This window comes from Erythrolamprus reginae, chromosome 2 (genome assembly GCF_031021105.1).
Source record: "Erythrolamprus reginae isolate rEryReg1 chromosome 2, rEryReg1.hap1, whole genome shotgun sequence".
Classification (NCBI taxonomy): domain Eukaryota; kingdom Metazoa; phylum Chordata; class Lepidosauria; order Squamata; family Dipsadidae; genus Erythrolamprus; species Erythrolamprus reginae.
Window position 1 is genome coordinate 217,592,853 of NC_091951.1, and position 19,695 is coordinate 217,612,547.

The 19,695-nt window shown below is 41.4% G+C and overlaps 1 protein-coding gene across 6 annotated transcripts in view; it reads left to right on the forward strand.

Annotated features, from left to right (window-relative positions):
• RIMKLB (ribosomal modification protein rimK like family member B) overlaps positions 1-19,695 on the forward strand; it is a 116,895-nt gene that overhangs the window by 39,258 nt on the left and 57,942 nt on the right. For all 6 annotated transcript variants that reach the window (XR_011558188.1, XR_011558190.1, XR_011558189.1 and 3 more), the window contains exon 5: positions 16,894-16,980. Coding sequence is in view for 2 of the 6 variants with exons in the window: in XM_070741751.1 (XP_070597852.1) it covers positions 16,894-16,980 (87 nt within the window). In the remaining 4 variants the exon portion in view is untranslated. The remainder of the gene's footprint in view (positions 1-16,893; positions 16,981-19,695) is intronic.

Consider the following 19,695-nt stretch of genomic DNA (forward strand, 5'->3'; position numbering starts at 1 on the left):
GAAGCTTCGTCCTCCCCCACAGATTGATGGCTGCCAATCTCTGCTCTTCCCCAACAGGAGTCTGCAACCTTGGAAACTTTTAAGACTTGTGGACTTCAACTCCCAAGGTTTCCTTACATGCTTTGATAGCTGAGGAATTCTGGGAGTTGAAGTCCACAAGTCTTAAAGTTGCCAAGGTTGGAGTCCCGGAGGAGAAAACGTAAAATCGGCCTCCAGATCTCGCAGCTGTTCATGCTGTCAAACTTACCCGCTTCGAGTTTCTCCTCCCGGAGTCGGGCTCGGCGCTCGCTGCAGCAGGGGAAGACCCAGGGAAGGTTCCTTCGTCCGCTGCCCACGGAAAGGGGAAACCCGGATCTTCGGCTGCAGCGAGCGCCGAGCGCGCCTCCGGGAGGAGAAACTCGAAGCGCCGTGGACAGCGAGCGCCAGGAAGGGAGAAGAAGAGTCAATGAACGGCGCCAGCCGCCGCCTCGCCCAACGCAAAGCGCGAGAGCCCAGACCCGGAGGCAACCCGCTCGCTGTCCGCGGCGCTTCGAGTTTCTCCTCCTGGAGGCGCGCTCGGCGCTCGCTGCAGCCGAAGATCCGGGTTTCCCCTTTCCGTGGGCAGCGGACGAAGGAACCTTCCCTGGGTCTTCCCCCGCTGCAGCGAGCGCCGAGCGCGCCTCCGGGAGGAGAAACTCGAAGCGCCGCGGACAGCGAGCGGGTTGCCTCCGGGTCTGGGCTCTTGCGCTTTGCGTTGGGCGAGGCGGCGGCTGGCGCCGTTCATTGACTCTTCTCCCTTCCTGGCGACCTCGGCGGCGAAGGATGGAGGAGCGGGGAAGAAGAGGAGGAGGGAGAAGGAGACACGGCCTGGGGGATCGGAGCCGGCCTGGGGGGGCTTTCCAGCAACCGACGAGCCCGGGTTGGGGGCTCGTGGGTTGCTGGAAAGCCCCCCCAGGCCGGCTCCGATCGTTTTAAAACAGGCGCGCCGCTTCTCCGCTGACTCCTAAAGCGGGGAAGTTCGCCAGGAGTCAGCGGAGAAGCGGCGCGCCTGTTTTAAAACGATCGGAGCCGGCCTGGGGGATCGGAGCTGGCCTGGGGGGATCGGAGCCGGCCCGGGGGGGCTTTCCCTTTCAGGGCGGGCGAGCAGCGGGCGCGGCAGCAGCGAGGAGTTCGCGTGGCCGGCGGGGAAACCCCAATCTTCGGCTCCTCGCTGCTGGGAAGTAAACACACCATCTGCGCATGCGCAGATGGTGTGTTTACTTCCGCAGCGCTACTTCGCGAAAACCCGCTCGTTGCGGGGGGTCCTGGAACGGAACCCTCGCAACAAGCGGGGGATCACTGTACTATAATCTACTTACCCGTAACAATCTCAGAGGTAAAAAAAAGTTGGGGGGGAAAAATAAGCAGTCTCCCACTTCTTAAATAGCAGGGATCAAAGAGAGCGGAGCAGTCCAAAAGTGCAAAGAAGGTGAAAGGAAGTGGTTGATGGTGGGCGGAAGTGAATGGTGGTTGATTAATGATTTGTGAAAAGATGGATTAGAATGACATTGGGGCAATATCTGAGGTTGGTGGCCAACGTCGAACATGTGCTTGTGTATCTGTGGGAGATTGGAGGTCGGTTTGGAGGTCGGTAACGGGAGATCGAGGTTGGAAAATTGGAGATCGGAGGGAAGTCGGAGATCGGAGGGAAGCCGGAGAGCGATCGGCGGCGAGTGTGCCTGATGTGCCTGCTGTGTTTGCTGTGCTCAGTGTGTTCAGTGTGAGAGATCCAAAAGCAGTGGTGATATCGAGATCGAGATCATTTTTGGTGATCGGAGATCGGAGGTTGGAAAGCTTGAAGGTTTGGGAAACTTTGAGAGAAATTGGGAAAGATCGGGCGAGGAGAGTGTGAGTGTGTGTTCACGTGACAGAAGGACTGGAGACGCCGTTTTTCGTTTACGAGAGAGACCATTGGAAACTGAAACTCTTGTTGTAATTTAGAGAACTTCCTTCTTTTATCTGGAGATTTAACTACCTGAACTATACTGAACTATCAAACGTTAACAATCAACAGAAACCAACGAACTATAATTTGTAACTGTAATTATAATTTGACCGCTGTTGTTTCCCAAGGTGATTGTTGTCCTCTTCCCCTTTTTCTTTTTTTTCTTTTTTTCTTTTTTCTCTTCTTTTTGCTTATCTTTGTTGTCTACCTCTCTTTTCTCCCTTTTGTCTTTCTGTGTCTCTCTTTATTTCTTTATTTACCTCCTATTTATTTCTTTTTGATTTCTCCCCTCTGGGAGCTGACTTTAAAAGATCAATTGATTAAGATAGTAATATAGTAATATAGTGAATGTAATTTTCAAACTTTAGAATTGTACAGTGTATATCAATTTAGTTATATTAAGAAATATTTAACATATTTAATATATTTAATAGAAATTTATAGAGATTTATAGAATACTATAGAAGAATTAAGTTTACATCAATAAATTAATATACATATTTAACATTTAATATACTGTAATATTCTATTCCAATACTATCCTTAATTAAATTAAATAGACATTATACTTATTGTTCTTATATAAATATTAACTTAGTGAATTACTATTGAATTACTACTACTTTCTGATAAATTAAATAGACATTATACTTATTGTTCTTACATAAATATTAACTTAGTGAATTCCCATTAAATTACTACTATACTTTCTGATAAATTGGTATATTTAGTATATTTATTGATTTATTTAAGATAGATATACACTTAGGAACTTCAAAATTGTTATTTACTGTTATTTATTTATGGATTAATGATTAACAACTGATAAGATTTAAAAGTGTGATAAGATTGATTGACCAAAGCAAGATTACTACTTCTTCCGTTTTAAGTAGTAGGTATTGGTGATTATACTATTTGTGCACTAGCTTTAATATAAACATAGGAAATATCTGGGAACATCTAGAGAGAATTCTGAATATGTCAACAATTTTTTCTAAATATCAGAAGAAAACTATACCTGGAACCCCCTCTACATCCAACACTAAACCAAATATAGAAATGGCAATGATAGAAAAATCTTGTCAAGGCTGCCAGTCAGAATTCATACAAAATGAAACTCAAGAGTCCTTTTGTTTAAGGTTCAAAGTGAATTTATCCAAATCAGAACTTGAAGCATCGAAAGCAAAGCAAAGTCTTAGGAAAAATGGCGCGCACCCCACATACTAAAAACCCCTTTTCCACCCCCTTGTTGGACATCCGCCCAATCTCCATTGTCCAGACGCATCAGGTGGTCCAAGATACTCCTCCCGGGCTTCTCAGGAATTTGCCAGTCTAACGGTCTCCGCTGGCACCTGGGAAATAGAAACTTATTCTAATTGAAGCTTTTCTCCTCCTGCACACTTCCCAACCCTCCTTGATATCTACCCCTTCCCGTCTCTATGACAACCAAGCAAAGAATGCAGCAGCAGCAAGCGCAGGTTGACAAATCTTCTCTCCAATCAATACAGGCCTCATTAGATTTAATCCAAGAATTTATCATGCGAAGCCAAGAATCTGCTTCAGCAACACAAGAAACAATAAAGCAAAATCAGGAGCAAACAAACAAGAATTTTGAAAAAATGGCAGGGAAAATCAAAGGTTTAGAGACACGAATGGAGAATATGCAAGAAATCATTATAAACCACAAACAAAGAATAAAGAGAATGGAAACTAATATAGTATGAACAGAAGACAAAATAGGAGAAGCAGAGGGAAGACTGAGAGCTGCCAACAAAGAGCTGGAGGGCTCGATTGCAGTATTGGAGATGGAGAAATCTGCACATTTCTTGCGCTTCCAGAATATTCCCGAGAACGCAGAAGAAGATTTATTTAACAAAATGACAGAACTAATAATTGAAAACACACAAATAGAAGAAGAAGAGGTGAGAAACCATATCGATGAGATATACAGGATTCAGACTAATTACGCTAAGAACCACAGATTACCAAGGGAAGTGCACGTACGATTTACGAAGAAATCTATCAGAGATGAAATTTACAAAACAACAAGAAATGGGAAAGTAATGTATCAGGGGAAGGAAATAATTGTTCTCAAACAGATACCCAAATGAATAAGAGAGAAAAGAAGAGACTATCATTACTTAACGGCTAAACTCATGAGAAGGGAAATACCATTTCGATGGTTAATCCTGGAAAGGACTTTTAATAACTTGGAAGGGGAAAAAATTAAAATAGATTCATTCGAAAAAGCTGATTACTGTACTTCATAGAAAAAGAAGGAGATAGTAATTCGGACATAGACCGTCAGACGCGGGAAGAAGAAACAGGAGAAAAAGACAGAAGGAGAACAAGAGAAGGGTAAGATACAAAGGGAGGAAAGAATCATAACAAGAGCAGCGGCAAAGCAGCAGTAGAAGGAAGAAGAGAGGAGAGAAAAGGAGAAGAAGGGGTAGAGAGGGGAAAAAATATATTAGGGAAAAACTTCAACCTGAAAAAATCTATGCGGATAAGGAGGGAAGAATATTGGGTATAGAATAGGAACCAAAGAAATAGTCCTAATGGTAATATACACTACAAATTCAAATCAAAAAGAATTTTATAAAAAATTAGAAGAACAGGTAAGAACATATATATTATTGGCGATTTCAATGCAGTACATAATATCCAAAAAGATTATAAAACAGTAAAAAAATAAAAATAAAGAGAAGAAAATTTTGCCAACAAAATTTTTTGAGATGGTGAGAGAACACAAACTTACAGACCTATGGAGGAAAAGACATATCCAGGATTTAGAATATACCTTCTACTCACCACCATAGTTCCCTCTAAGCTGAGCAGTGAGCAATCGCTCACTTAAAAATCATCATCAACTCAGAGTTTTCCAAACCTGCCCAGAAGCCGAGAGGGAAAGAGTGAGAGGGAAGGAGAGAGAGAGGAAGAGAGGAAGAGAGAGAAACAGATAGAAAAAAGAGAGGAAGGAAAAGAGAAAGAAAAATAATGGGAGTAAGGGAGAGAGAAAGAAAATCAAAATCCAGTTTGAAACTAGCTCAACTATTTAAGTGGCATTTTGATATTGATAGAGTTGCCCTATTATGAGCTCACTGTTATAGACACACAGTACAGTATTTTATTTTGAAATTCTCTGAGGCAAAAAAGGGTGGGTTTTTTATTTGTTTGTTTGTTTGTTTATTTATTTATTATTTCTGTGCCGCCCAGTCCCGAAGGGACTGCCGCTCAGACATTATACTTTTCCGCCCACCCCAAAAAAAAATTAGAGGGAACACTGCTCACCACCCCAGAAGTCATGGTCAAGGATAGACATGATTTGGACAGATAAAGAAATAGGAAAAATTACTGAAGAAATTGAAATAGGACCAAATATATGGGCGGACCACCACCCAATAATAATAAAGGTAAAAGAACCAAAGAAAGAATATTATAGATGGACTTTAAACCAAACATTGACTAAAGAACAAAATACATTAATTATATCAAACAAGAACTTAACTTATTTTTTCAGGACAATTGGAACAATGATACTACAATACAGAACATCTGGGACACCACGAAAGCATATATAAGGGGGCAAACAATAGCATACTCAGCTAAAGCAAAGAAATCTAAAGATAAAAAATAGAATGAATATAAAAATAAAATAAAACGCCTAGAAACAGAAATGCAAAAAGATCTACAAAATGAGAAATTAAGAGAAGAAAGAGATTAACTAAAACATAATATTAATTTATTAATACAAGATAAGATTGCCGGTAAAATTAGGACAGCCAAACAAAATCAATTTGAAAACGCAAATAAAACGGGCAGGTGGTTGGCATATAAATTAAAAAAAGAACAAGAAGAATGATACATACAAAGATTAGAAGACGAAAACGGATATACAATGGAAGCGAAAAAGAAAATTGTGGTTAAATATTTTACAGAACTATATAAAAAGAGGAGATAAAAGAAGAACAATTAAACACATATTTAGAAAAAATAAAATTAGAAGAGATATCAGTATCAGACAGAACAATATTAAATAAGAAAATAACGTTAATGGAATTGGAAAATGCAATATTGAAACAAAAAAACAGCAACACACCAGGCCATGACGGTATACCAGGTGAACTTTATAAAGAACTAAAAGAAACACTAGGGAAAATATTATTAATTATATTTAATGAGGTCTTAGAACAGGGAATAACACCAAAATCTTGGACAGAAGTGTTAGTAAGCTTAATACCAAAGGACACCTCAAGAAAGCAAAATACTGTATACAAAATTGCAGACCAATATCGTTGCTTAACGTAGACTATAAGATTTTTATGTCAATTATGGCAGATAGAATGAAACCAGTTCTGAATAAGTTGATAGGAAGATATATAAGAAATAATATAAGGACGATATTAGATGTATTAGAATTTTACGAGGTACACTCCGAGAAACGAATGGCGCTTATGTTCTAGACGTGCAGAAAGCATTTGATAATCTGAGATGGGAATTTATATTTGAACTACAGTGATCCCTCGATTTTCACGGGGGTTACGTTCCAAGACCTCCCGCGAAAATCGATTTTCCGCAAAGTAGCGGCGCGGAAGTAAAAACACCATCTGCGCATGCGCGCCCTTTTTCCATGGCCGCGCAAGGTCTTGAAGTTGGAGGCGGGGAGCGACGAAAGGCTGGCAATGATTGCTTTTAATGTCGGCCACCCACCCAGCGCCTCCGGCCTCCTCGCCGCTACCCACCGCCCACCCGATTCGCCCCTCTCACCAGCTTTCTTGGGGCACGAGTCCTCCTGCAGCAGCGCTGGCGGCAACGGCTTCTCGGCTTTTAGAATGCCCGCCTCCTTCCTTCCCTCCCTCCTTCCCTCCCTCCTTCCCTCCTTCCTTCCCTCCCTCCTTCCTTCCCTCCTTCCTTCCTTCCTTCCCTCCCTCCTTCCCTCCCTCCTTCCCTCCTTCCTTCCCTCCTTCCTTGCCTCCTTCCTTCCTTCCCTCCCTCCTTCCTTCCCTCCTTCCTTCCCTCCTTCCTTCCTTCCCTCCCTCCTTCCCTCCCTCCTTCCTTCCCTCCTTCCTTCCCTCCTTCCTTCCCTCCTTCCTTCCCTCCCTCCCTCCTTCCTTCCCTCCCTCCTTCCTTCCCTCCCTCCTTCCCTCCCTCCTTCCTTCCCTCCTTCCTTCCCTCCTTCCTTCCCTCCTTCCTTCCCTCCCTCCTTCCTTCCCTCCTTCCCTCCCTCCTTCCTTCCTTCCTCACAGAGAGCAACAGAGAGCGCGAGATGGAAAGGAGAGAGGGAGAAAGAGAGAAATGAGAAAATGATTGAAGCAGAGAATGACAGGAAAGAGAGAGAGAAGTGACTCTTGAATGAAAGCATACAGTATGGTGAAAGCACTTAAATAATGACAGAATAAAAACCCCCAGCTCTCACCTGTGTTTGAATTTCATTCATTCACTCAGTCATTCATTCATTCTTCTGTATGCCACTCAGTCCCAACACTTTTAACCCATAAATTACCATTTCCCATCCCCTTAATTACCATTTCCCCTTCCCATTACTGTACCTCTACCTGTACCTGTACAGTACTGTACTGTACCCATTGAATAAGACACTTAGTCATCCTGATAATAAACGATAACAATATTTATTTACATTTTTTGGGGGGGGTTAGCATAACTAGGATAACTCGGGATCTTCTTCTATCACCATTTCTACAATGGACGCTGCAGGTGATGGTGTGACAGACCTCTTGGTTTTCGTGACAAACATAGTTATGGGCAGTTGTTGGTGCAGTTTCTTTTTCTGGGCTAACATGGCTCTGTATGGTGCAAAGGTGTTGTCAAGGGAGGCCTTAAAGTGTATAGAACGAGTCATGTTGGGATCCCAAAGTTCCACCATGTGTTGGAGATGTGCAGCAGCTCTGTTCAGTTCTGCAAGCCGCTCAAGCGTTAGGCCAACATCTTCTTCTTCCTCAGCTTGTTCAGCTTCCTCTTCCTCCTCTTCTTCACTCGCTGACCTGGTCAGCTCCTCCAGATCTTTGTCTGTCAGCGGTAGGCCATGCTCATCAAGCAAACCATTGACTTCATCTGGTGTCATGTCAATGAAGCCTTCTCCACCCAGTGCCTGTGCCAGCTTCACAGATTTCTGGACTGCAGCATGTTGAATTTATTCGGGAGCAAATCCCTTGTAATCATGCACCACTTCTGGCCACAATTTCTTCCAGCAGGCATTCATTGTCTGTGACTTCATATCCATTAAGGCATTCTGAATGTTCTTCAGACACGATGCGATTGTGTACTGACGCCAGTAGCCCTTCAATGTGAAGCTTTCATCAGCGTCCATTGCTTCCACGAGGCTTGCAAGGGAATTGCGCGTGTACAGTGCCTTAAATGCGTGGATAACACCTTGATCCATCGGCTGGATAAGCGATGTGGTGTTTGGTGGCAAGAATTCGACTTGCACCCCAGCATGTTCATGTGCCAGGTCATCATGGCCTTCAGCATTGTCCATTAGGAGAAGCACTTTGAAATTGAGTCCTTTGCCAGCCAAATAATCCTTCACCTGTGGGATGAAGCACTGATGAAACCAGTCCCGCGTGAGGGGTTTTGTAATCCATGCTTTAGGATTATGCATCCAGTACACTGGCAATGCATTCTTATTTCTGTTCTTGAGGGCTCTTGGATTTCGTGACTTATAAAATTAGCCCTGGCTTCATCAAAAAGCCTGCTGCATTCCCACACATAATCAAAGTTACCCGATCTTTCTGGGCCTTAAAGCCAGGGGCTTTGGCTTCATCTTGCATCAAGAAAGTCCGTGAAGGCATCCTCTTCCAGAACAGGCCTGTTTCGTCCATGTTGAACACCTGTTCTGGAAGGTAGCCCCCTTCTTCAATTAGGTCTTTAAACGTGCCCTGGACGTACTTTTCGGCTGCACCTGTATCTGCTGAGGCAGCTTCTCCGTGCAATGACACACACTTCAGGCCATAGCGCCGTTGAAATTTCTCGAACCACCCTTTGCTTGCTGTGAATGTGTATGGGGCCGAAGAAGCAGAAGATGTTGATGGCTGGGGGTCTTCAGAGTCATCAGCACCTTCACCAGCACCTTCATCTGCAGAGAATGACAGGAAAGGGAGAGAGAAGTGACTCTTGAATGAAAGCATACAGTACTGTATGGTAAAAGCACTTAAATAATGACAGAATAAAAAAACCCAGCCCTCACCTGCATTTCCCTCATCTGCATCGCCTCCTTCTGTGTTTGCAAGACGGGTGTAGAGTTGCTGTGCCTTTGTCCGTATGGTGTTGGTATCCAAAGCAATGCTCTTTTTACGGCAGTCTTGTACCCACACGGACAAAGCAGCTTCCATCTTCATAAGGCGTTTGTTTCTAGGCATCACCATTCTTTTTGCAGCCTTGTTGAATGTTATCAGAGAAGTTTGCTTATCTTCTTTTCGTCTTTCCGAATGTATCGCACACTTGATTCGTTGATCCCATAATGCCGACCAACATCTGCATAAGAGCGTCCCTCTTTCAACATGTCCAAAAGTTCAATTTTCTCCTTAATTGTCAGCATCTTCCTGCTCTTTTTAGCGTCGCTGCCTCCGCTCCGCGTGCAACGTTTAGGAGCCATCTTCCAACAAGTCTTAACAAGTTCCAAAAGTTCCAAAGCATGCTGGCCAAACAACACTGATTGGCCGAGATTTCTGTCCATCAGCAGTCGGGCGAAATTTTTGCAATGACAATGCTGATTGGCTGAGATTTCGGTGCATCAGCATTGCCGGGCAAAGTTTTTGCGATGGCAAAGCTGATTGGCCGAGATTTCGGCAATCAGCAATGGCAGACGTTAGTTTGGTGATGACGTATGACGTCATCGGGCGGGAAAAACCGTGGTGTAGAAAAAACAACGCGGACTATTTTTAAATTATTATTTTTTGAAAAACCGTGGTATAGCCGTTTCGCGAAGATTGAGACCGCGAAAATCGAGGGATCACTGTATTGCAAAAAATGAAATTTGGCCCTAAATTTATTCAAATGGTACAAACAATATATCATATGCAATTTGCAAAAATTATGATTAATGGGGAATTAACAGAATCATTTCAAATTTGCAGAGGTGTACATCAAGGCTGTCCGTTGTCTCCATTATACATATTATCTGTTGAAACAATGTTAAATCAAATAAGGACGAATCCAAGGATTACAGGTTTGAAGGTTAGAAAACAAGAATTTAAAGTGCAGGCATATGCAGACGATCTAGTCTTTATAATAGATGAGCCCATAGAAGCAGGGGAATACTTAATGAGGGAAATAAAACAATATGGAGAGGTGGCAGGTCTAAAAATCAATAAACTAAAAACTAAAATTATAACTAAAAACATGAAACCAGAACAAGATCAGGAATTAGAAAAACATTTAGGGATTCAAACTGTAAAGAAAGTGAAATACTTAGGTATAATACTAACCAAAAGATGTAGTACAATTAAAAAAGATAACTGCGAAACATTAATCAAAAACAACTGATTAGATGAAACAAATTGCATATTCCACTTATAGGGAGAATTTCCACAATCAAAATGACGATCCTACCAAAATTACTCTACTTATTTCAAACGATTCCAGTAAAATTAAATAATTTTTTTTTTGTAAAACTACAGAGTACAATTTCTAAATTTGTATGGGAAGGGAAGAAACCGAGAATAAAACTTAAATGGTTGCAGGACAAGACCAAACAAGGCGGATTCAGTCTCCCAGATTTTGAAACCTACTATCAAACAACAATACTGCTTTGGATAAAAGACTGGATAGAGGTTAAAAATCAAGGACTACTAGCTTTAGAGGGACATGATATTCTACAAGGGTGGCATGGATTCCTATGAAATAAGAAAAATAAAGTTCCAACATATTTTAAAAATCATATAATTAGAGATTCTTTATTAACGACATGGATAAAGATTAAGAGAGCATTATATTAAAATACCAAGATGGTATTCCAGCATGGAAGCACTTACACCTCCAAACATCCTTCAGATAAAAAAAATAGTGAACTATAATCATATATTAGACGAGAGAGGTAATATCAAAACAAGACAACAACTGGAAATATTATTATTGATTGGTGGCCATATACACACATTCAGGTAAAATGGCAGAAAGACAAAGAATAACAGAATCCAGGAGAAGGATACTATATTAGACAAATTTATATTAGGCTAAGAAATTTTTTTGATAACTAGGCTAGTTTTTTAATTGATTATAAAATGGAAACAAAAATGGTTAAAGGAAACATGATCAGATGGGCAAAAAATGTAGGACATACCATATATTTAGAACAATGGGAATCAATGTGAAAAAATTAAAAAATAACAAAGTCTGTTTCATATAAAGAAAATATTCAAAAAATGTTCTACAGATGGCACCTGGCACCAGCCAGAATAGCAAAAATGTATCCAAACTTGAAACCAAATTGTTGGAGGTGCAGAAATAAAAATGGAATGTTTTTTCATCTATGGTGGACATGCCCCAAAATAAAAGAAATATGGAAAAAGGTTAAAATGTGGATTTTTGAAATGACTACAATTAAATTAACACTAAAACCAGAAACATTTCTTCTAGGCATAATAAATCAGAAAGTTAAAAGAGACTACTACTATTTAATACAGCATATTATTACAGCAATCAGAATCACGACAGCTCAAAATTGGAAAAAAGAGGAAACACCATCAGAAAGAGAAATGATTAAAAAAATCTATGACTGTGCAGAAATGGATAGATTAACCCCAAAACTTAAGGATAAAGAAGTATCAAAATATTATGAAATTTTGAAGAAATTCTACGATTGGGTCGATATAAGAAGAGATAATAGTGGTAAATAAATCGGATGTTCCCAGAATCAATCCAAGATACAAAATTAAGATCAAACTAATCTGACTCTAGATTAATTGAATTACAGAACAAACATTTGATAACCACTGATGTCATAGGCCGTATAATGAAATAAAAAAGGAAGAACTGGGCGATTAACAGTTCAATTGGGAGGGAGGGGGAAGTACTGGCAGTTTTATAGTTTATATTCTAGAATGTAAGTACAATATTTCAACAAATAATAATTATATTGTAAAATGATATAATATGTACTATCTTATATATCTGCTTTTTAATCTTTGTATAATAAAAACTTTAAAAAAAAATATGCGAAAAACAATTTGTCAGATTAAATTTCCTGCAAACTCCACCCTCTGCGGCTAACAAATAGTCAAGAGCTAGGCGGTTTTGATAGACTGCTGTTCTGAGTTGTTATTATTATTATTATTATTATTATTATTATTATTATTATTATTATTATTAATTAGATTTGTATGCCGCCCCTCTCCATAGACTCGGGGCGGCTTGTTCAGTAGCAATAGTATTTAAGGCTTTGTCAATTCTGTTCCCTGCAATTTCCATTACGGCCTGAAGCCTGATTATTCTGTTTAACATGTAGATTGCAGTACAGTACCCCCAACTTCCGTCCTCAGCCCAAGTGGCAGGATCATAATAAGCAATGATTCTCTTTGGGGGCCACTCATCTGCTCCCCATTTGCCCACTTGGATTCCTCCGATGCCAGTAGAAATATACCGGCGTTTACGTGAAGGCTTCCAGGCATCATAAATAGGAATACCAAGGCGTTGCTGGTTGTTCAAAGGTATTAGAAAAAATGAAGGATTAATCCATCACAAAACACAGGTGCCTGACCAATTGCCTGGTAAATACTCATACCCTGTGTTTTCCCAAATCCAATACATATTTTTTGGGGTGGTCCAATTAGCGTGAGTGTCATTTTTTAAAATATGCGTAAAATCATGTGGGGTAACTGAGAAGTTGGATTCACTAATCCATTCCCCTTTCTCCCAGAAGCCCAAACATAATAAATTTCCTACCATGACACCATTTGTATGATTTTGTTTATAACAAGCCTTTCCAATTAAATTAGTAGTCAGATTGGCCAATGTTTCTACATCTGTTTCCAAAGCTTCTCATGGCCAAACTTCTCCCATGTTGGTACCTGCACAAACAAAGCAATTTTTCACGCCTAAAGTTTTAGCAACATTTTCTGAAAATTCCATAAAGAGGTTCCTTGCTACATCAGTGACAATGGATTGTTTTCCAGTTTTCTTTAAGGTGTCATATACTGACCACTCTATTTCAGTAACATTTAAAGTCCATGTTCGTTTAAAAGTTATATAAGAGGTAGGATCAGTTCCTTTATCATCTATCCCAACTCCCATGGATTGGACAACATCTCCTTCTTTAATATTCCATGTGAGACGTACCCGGTTCCCATTCAGAAGGCATGATAAATTTGCAATGGTCCCCTTACGGCAACATGTGTATTTTGGGGTTCCTGTGTATTGGCAAACTTTCCCAAGTGACACCACAAGTGGTCCATTTGTGTTCACTAATTCTCCCTGCTACTGCATTTAATATATCAGAATATACTACATTATCATCGTAGCAGAGATATTTTTCATTATTTTTATACGTCTCTATCCATTGTTGGGATCCATAGGTGTATGTGGAAGAGGAGTCTATAAGAGTGCAAACATCAAAATCCAAAGCAATTTGATTAACCTGTTCGGTGTACACAACACTGGTGTAGTTAATAAAAACGAGTTGCGTTTTCTTAAACCATTTCTTTACGCTCTTGTGGCCCCCGTATACTTATAGTGTAACTTGTTTTGGAGCCCTTGGGTTAGAGCACCAGTATTTATTTTTTGAGTCTTTATAAATATCATATTGCTGCTGTTGGAAAATACAAGTTCCTTTTTTTACAGCTTTCGATGGTGGAATGTTTGTGTGCAAAAGAGTTTTTATGGTTTTAGAACCATAAGTAGTGATAGTCACACAGATGCTACAATTAATACTTGTAGTATGTACTAAGGAGCGAGGGGATCTAGTATGACTATGTTCAGGAGTGTGAAAGAATGGGCTGTATGAGGGAAGGGTTTTTGTGTTGTGATTTTGGTTCTTAGCCAAGTCTACATTATCACTTACAATAATAGCCATAAAAATATTCCTAAAACCAAAAACAAAGCCATAATAAAAAAATGAAAAAGAAAGATTTTACATGAGGTAGACATTATAAGCTTTTCCCATAGAAAATAAGGATATCCTGGCCATAGTTCCCTCTAAGGCGTGCAGGTTTTTAGCAGTCAGCCCGGGAATTTTGAATTCCAGCACACAGGACCTTCCCCTCGCCTCCCCGCTTTGGCTGCCCCGGCTCTGATACCCACCTGTGTGGCGTCGGAGGAGACGTTGGCCTCCTCCCCCGCCACCGCGCTGGGGGCTGTCCCCTGGAGCTGGGGGCTTCCCTGTGCTGCTTTCCTGGTGTGGGAGGGGCAGCTGCCTCCCCCCTCACGGCACCAGGCGAGCACGGCTGTCCGGAGGTTGTTATCAGGGCAGCCGATGCTTTTCAAACACGCCAATTTCCTGGGGAGCCCACTTTGCTGGCCCACGAAGGGCAGCCGCCACGACAGCAACAGCACCGTGGAGACCGCTGATGAGGTGAGCTGTGCCAGGGGCTGCCAAAAGGCAAGCAGCCTAGCGGCGTGCCCAGCCACCAAGCTTCTTGCCATCCGTGGGGGGCGCCGATGCCAAAAGGCAAGCGGTGCGCCCCGCTTCCAAGCCTCTTGCTGTTCGTGGGGGGCCGCCGATGCCGAAAAGCAAGCGGTGCGCCCCACCACCGAGCTTCTTTCCGTCCATGGGGAGGGCGCCAATGCCGAAAGGCAAGCGGCGCGCCCCGCCACCGAGCTTCTTTCTGCCCAGAGACCCAATTTCAGGGCTTCTCTAATCTGGGCCTTGGACCTGGTGCCCCCTTGTCTGCCAATATGACTCTTTGTGGCTATATTGTCAGTGAGAATCAGAACATGTTGATTGATGATGTGCGGTTTGAATTGTTTGAGGGCCAAAGACACTGCTCTCAATTCCAAGTGCATTATTTTACATTTGGAAACATTAAACTGCAGTTACCATCGCTTTGACCATTTATCTAGTAAAGCTAAATCATTTACCATATTACAGACCCCTCCAGGAATATAAACCCTATTGCACACTTTAGAGTCATCGGCAAATAGGCAAACCTTCCCTACCAAACTTTCCCCTATGTCACTCACAAACATATTAAAAAGAATAGGTCCCAGAACAGACCCTTGTGGCACACCGCTTGTAACCAGGCTCTGCTCAGAATACTCGCCATTAACAATAACTCTCTGATGTCTATGCTTCAGCCAGCTTGAAATCCACTGAACTATCCAGGGATTAAGTCCAATCTTCACTAATTTATCTATCAGCTCTTTATGTGGAACCGTATCAAAGGCTTTGCTGAAGTCCAGATAGGCAATATCCACGGCACCACCTTGATCCAACACCTTTATGACATAGTCAAAGAAATCAATGAGATTAGTCTGACATCATAATAAGAGTAATAAGAAAAGTGTATATATGATTGATATATATGATTATATATGATTGATTTCAAGCATTGTTGTTGTGTTTATAACTATATATTATTTAATGGTGAAGAATTTTTTTTTTAATTATACCTGAAAGAACAATAGAAAACATCCTAAGTCCAAATTTAAAATTAATCTAACTAATCTAAAACCCCAAATACTTAAAAACCAATCACTCTCATTCAGACAGTCAGACATACATTCCATTCATCGGCCGGGGGCTAATGTCTAATGGCCCCAGACTTGTCGACACAGGTGGGTCTTTAGGTTGTTGTGAAAGGCAGGGAGAGTGGGGGCAGTACGAATCTCTGGGGAGAGCTGGTTCTGGAGGGCTGGGGATCCCACAGAGAAGGCCTTCCCCTAGGCCTCGCCAGGCAACATTGTCTAGCTGATGGGATCTGGAAAAGGCCAATTCTGTAGGACTTGACTGGTCGCTGGGACTCATGCGGCAGAAGGGGGTCCTGTAAGTAATCTGCTTCAATGCCATGTAGGGCTTTATAGGTCATAACTTTGAACTGCCTTCAGAAACCAATTGGCAGCCAATGTAGCTCGCGGAGTGCTGGAGAGACACAGGTATACCTAGGAAGGCCCAAGACTGCTCACGTGACTGCATTCTGCACAATTTGTAGTTTCCAAACACTTTTCAAATATAGCCCCATGTAGAGAACATTATAGTAGTCAAACCTCGAGGTGATACGGGTGTGAGTGACGGTAAGACTGTAGACTGCTGGTCCAGATAGGGCCACAAATGATGCACCAGGCGGACCTTGGCAAATGTCCCCCTCGCCACAGCTGAAAGATGGTGTTCTAAGTTCAGCTGTGGATTGAGGAGGACACAAATGCAGCCTGCCATTCAGGTGGGAAATGCCTGGAACGCAATAAAGCCCGCCCATTCACCTCCTCCTGTCAGACTGGCTAATGGGGTGAGAGGAGAGGCGGAGAAGTCGAAGGGGAGCTGATTGGAGCCCCCCCTCCCCAAAAAAGGGTCCTGAGGGAAAATGCATGTGCTACAGCATTACCTCGCTCCTTTGCCTGGCTTCCCTCTTTCCCCGGGACCATGTGTTCTCCAGATAAGCGGCTGTTTCTCTCCCCTGCCGGTTAGGATGACAGCTCTGCCCCTTCAGGACCTGTCACCAACCTCCTCAGATTCGGCGGCAGCCTGGGGCATGGAGGTGACACCTCCTGTCCTGCCTCAGCAATATTCAATGTATAAGACGCACCCAATTTTTAAAGCACCTTTTAAAGATACAAAAGTGCATCTTATACAGTACACCAAAAATATGGTAAGTATCATATATTCATTTACATAATCATTAATAAATATTTCATTATTAATATTCTTTCCCTTTTCATCAATCTGCTTTTCTTGTTCTGTTATCTTCTCCATTTTTTCACTCTTTCCTTCAAAAACTCATATTTGTATGCATCACTTTTTATAGCTTTGCCTATTTTTTTCCTAGGGGGTCATGAAAACTTTGCCAAAATGATTGATGAAGCAGAAGTGTTGGAGTTCCCCATGGTCGTGAAGAACACACGAGGTCATAGAGGTGGGTGTGAAACGCTTATATGATTGTTATAGTGTTAAATGAGATGTTTCATTAAAAATAGTACAAAGTGCTCTTAATCATAAGTATAACGGTTTTTAAAATGACATAAATTAGCAACTTGCTTTCAGAATACATTGAGCAAATCTACATTTCCTAACTTATTTGTATTCATTTATATATATATATATATATATATATATATATATATATATATATATATATTTAGAGATACATTTTTGTCTAATTATACAAGTCATGTAGCTACACTACTATATGGCATCTTTAATTATTGTAATAATAAACATTTACAATTTTTTTCTTTCAACTACCACAAAACTTAATTCATTGATAAACTTGACCCAACAGTTCAATTTAAATTTATTTAAGTTGTCAAGTTTGAGAAACTTTTGTGGCTGTTTGATTCTGCATATAAATTAATGAAGCATTCTTCATGAAAATGCCCATGAGTTGAACGTTAACTTCATGGACATATTCATGTAGGGTTTTTCATGGAAAAGCAGAGAAGTGGTTACCTTCTTCTGAGATATTTTTCCTCACTCTGTCTTACTGCATTAGTAATATATTTTTAAATGCCATTTTATAAAATTAGTAAAAGATGGTTCTTCTCCAAAATAGAGCAGAATTTATTAACAAATGGGAATCAAACAAGCTATATTATGGTCAAAGAACAGCCTAAGGAGGGTATAATGTAAACTAAAAACTTAGAAAATACAAAAATAACAATTACAATAAAATCTAAAAAGTCTAAAAAGAAAAAGCAATAAATGAGCATTAAAAATATAAACTAAATCCATTACAAAGCACTATTACCTAGGTGTTCATTAAAACTGATTTGTGGCATTGGTTATCTAAGTGCTGCTGTGCAAAAATTTGCAAACTATGTTGTAGCAGGGATGGTATCTGAAAGTAGCAGGGAAATATAAAATTGTCTTGTGTGTCCTTGGGTATTTCATACAGTAATGCTAAGTTGAGGATAGTACAAATGTATATGTAGGAACTGGGGAAGTAGATATTCCATTGTTTCTATATAGTAGAGAGAGTGTGCATGTGCACAAATGTGCCTATCGTCCCTGTCATTGTATTTTTATTCTCTTATTCTTGTTCTCGTTTTTGTTTGATAAATTCCAATAAATAAATAAATAAATAAATAAAAATATGTCTAGAGTGGGTGTGGCAACCCGCAGCTCCCGAGCCATATACAGTTCTATACCCCTCTCCTGCAGCTTCCTGCTGACCTGGTTGCGTTACCTGTCCTTTGCCCAGAGACATTAGCCCAGCCCTGCCATGGTCAACATCAACCTCACTAACATGAGGGTTGACAGGATGGGAATGAGAAGTGAGCACAAGCCATGGCAGTAGCTTCACTGCTATTGATCCTCCTCCCTGTCCTCCTCATGCAACCCCCTTGGCCAGCTGTTGTGAGGCCGGAGGGGAGCAGGCTTGGTCCAAGTGCAGCGAAAGGACACAGAGCGGGTGGGTTGACCGGCTGATGGGCGAGCGTCTTTGGTGAGAACCTGATCCCCAGGATGGGTGTGCAGCAGGGCCAACCCCCTATTCCCGTTGCCCTGAGCTTTACTCCTCCAGCAGAGTTAATTGAAAAGCATTATCTGGGAGGAGAAAGTTCCCCATGCAAGCCGCCTGGAAGATGTGTTTCAATTAATACTGGCTGTGGCTCTGCTCATTTGAAGAGGCTATCCCCGTTTGTGCATTCCCTCCTGGCCCTGCAACAACCGCCCAGGGGGTTATGTGAGGAGGAGGAGAGGGGGCTCATGCTTGCTCCTCAGCTAGCCTGGATTTCCGAAAAGTTGCCAAGAAGAAAGGAAAAGAGAGGGAAAAGAGAGAGAAATAGAAATGAGAGGGAGAGCAAGAGCGACCCATTTCCCACAGAATATACCGGGAGCCACAAAATCTGGTAGGCATGGCTGGGGGGACAAGGTCATGCGACTGGATAGGAATGATATTGAGTTGGCTACGCCCATCCAGGTTTTGTGGCTCCCAATCATAGTTCCCTCTAAGCTGAGCAGTGAGCAATCGCTCACTTAAAAATCATCATCAACTCAGAGTTTTCCAAACCTGCCCAGAAGCCGAGAGGGAAAGAGTGAGAGGGAAGGAGAGAGAGAGGAAGAGAGGAAGAGAGGAAGAGAGAGAAACAGATAGAAAAAAGAGAGGAAGGAAAAGAGAAAGAAAAAGAATGGGAGTAAGGAAGAGAGAAAGAAAATCAAAATCTAGTTTGAAACTAGCTCAACTATTTAAGTGGCATTTTGATATTGATAGAGTTGCCCTACTATGAGCTCACTGTTATAGGCACACAGTATTTATTTATTTATTTATTTATTTATTTATTTTTTATTTATTTATTTATTTATTTATTTATTTATTTATTTATTATTTCTGTGCCGCCCAGTCCCGAAGGGATTGCCGCTCAGACACTATACTTTTCCGCCCACCCACCCCAAAAAATTAGAGGGAACACTGCTCCCAATGTTTTATTTTAGGTGGAAAACAGGTCCAAATAGCTCTTTAAGTGTTTAAGGATGCAAATCCCTGGTCTAGAGTCACAGGGTCTCCGGGTAAGGAGTCTTTTTGTATAAGCCTTCAAGGATAGCTGAGGGGTGTGTCATTGTGTCAAAGTAAAGGCCATTCGATGGTCAGGTATATCAAGATTTGTTAAGTGTGCCCTAAGGGAAGCAGAGA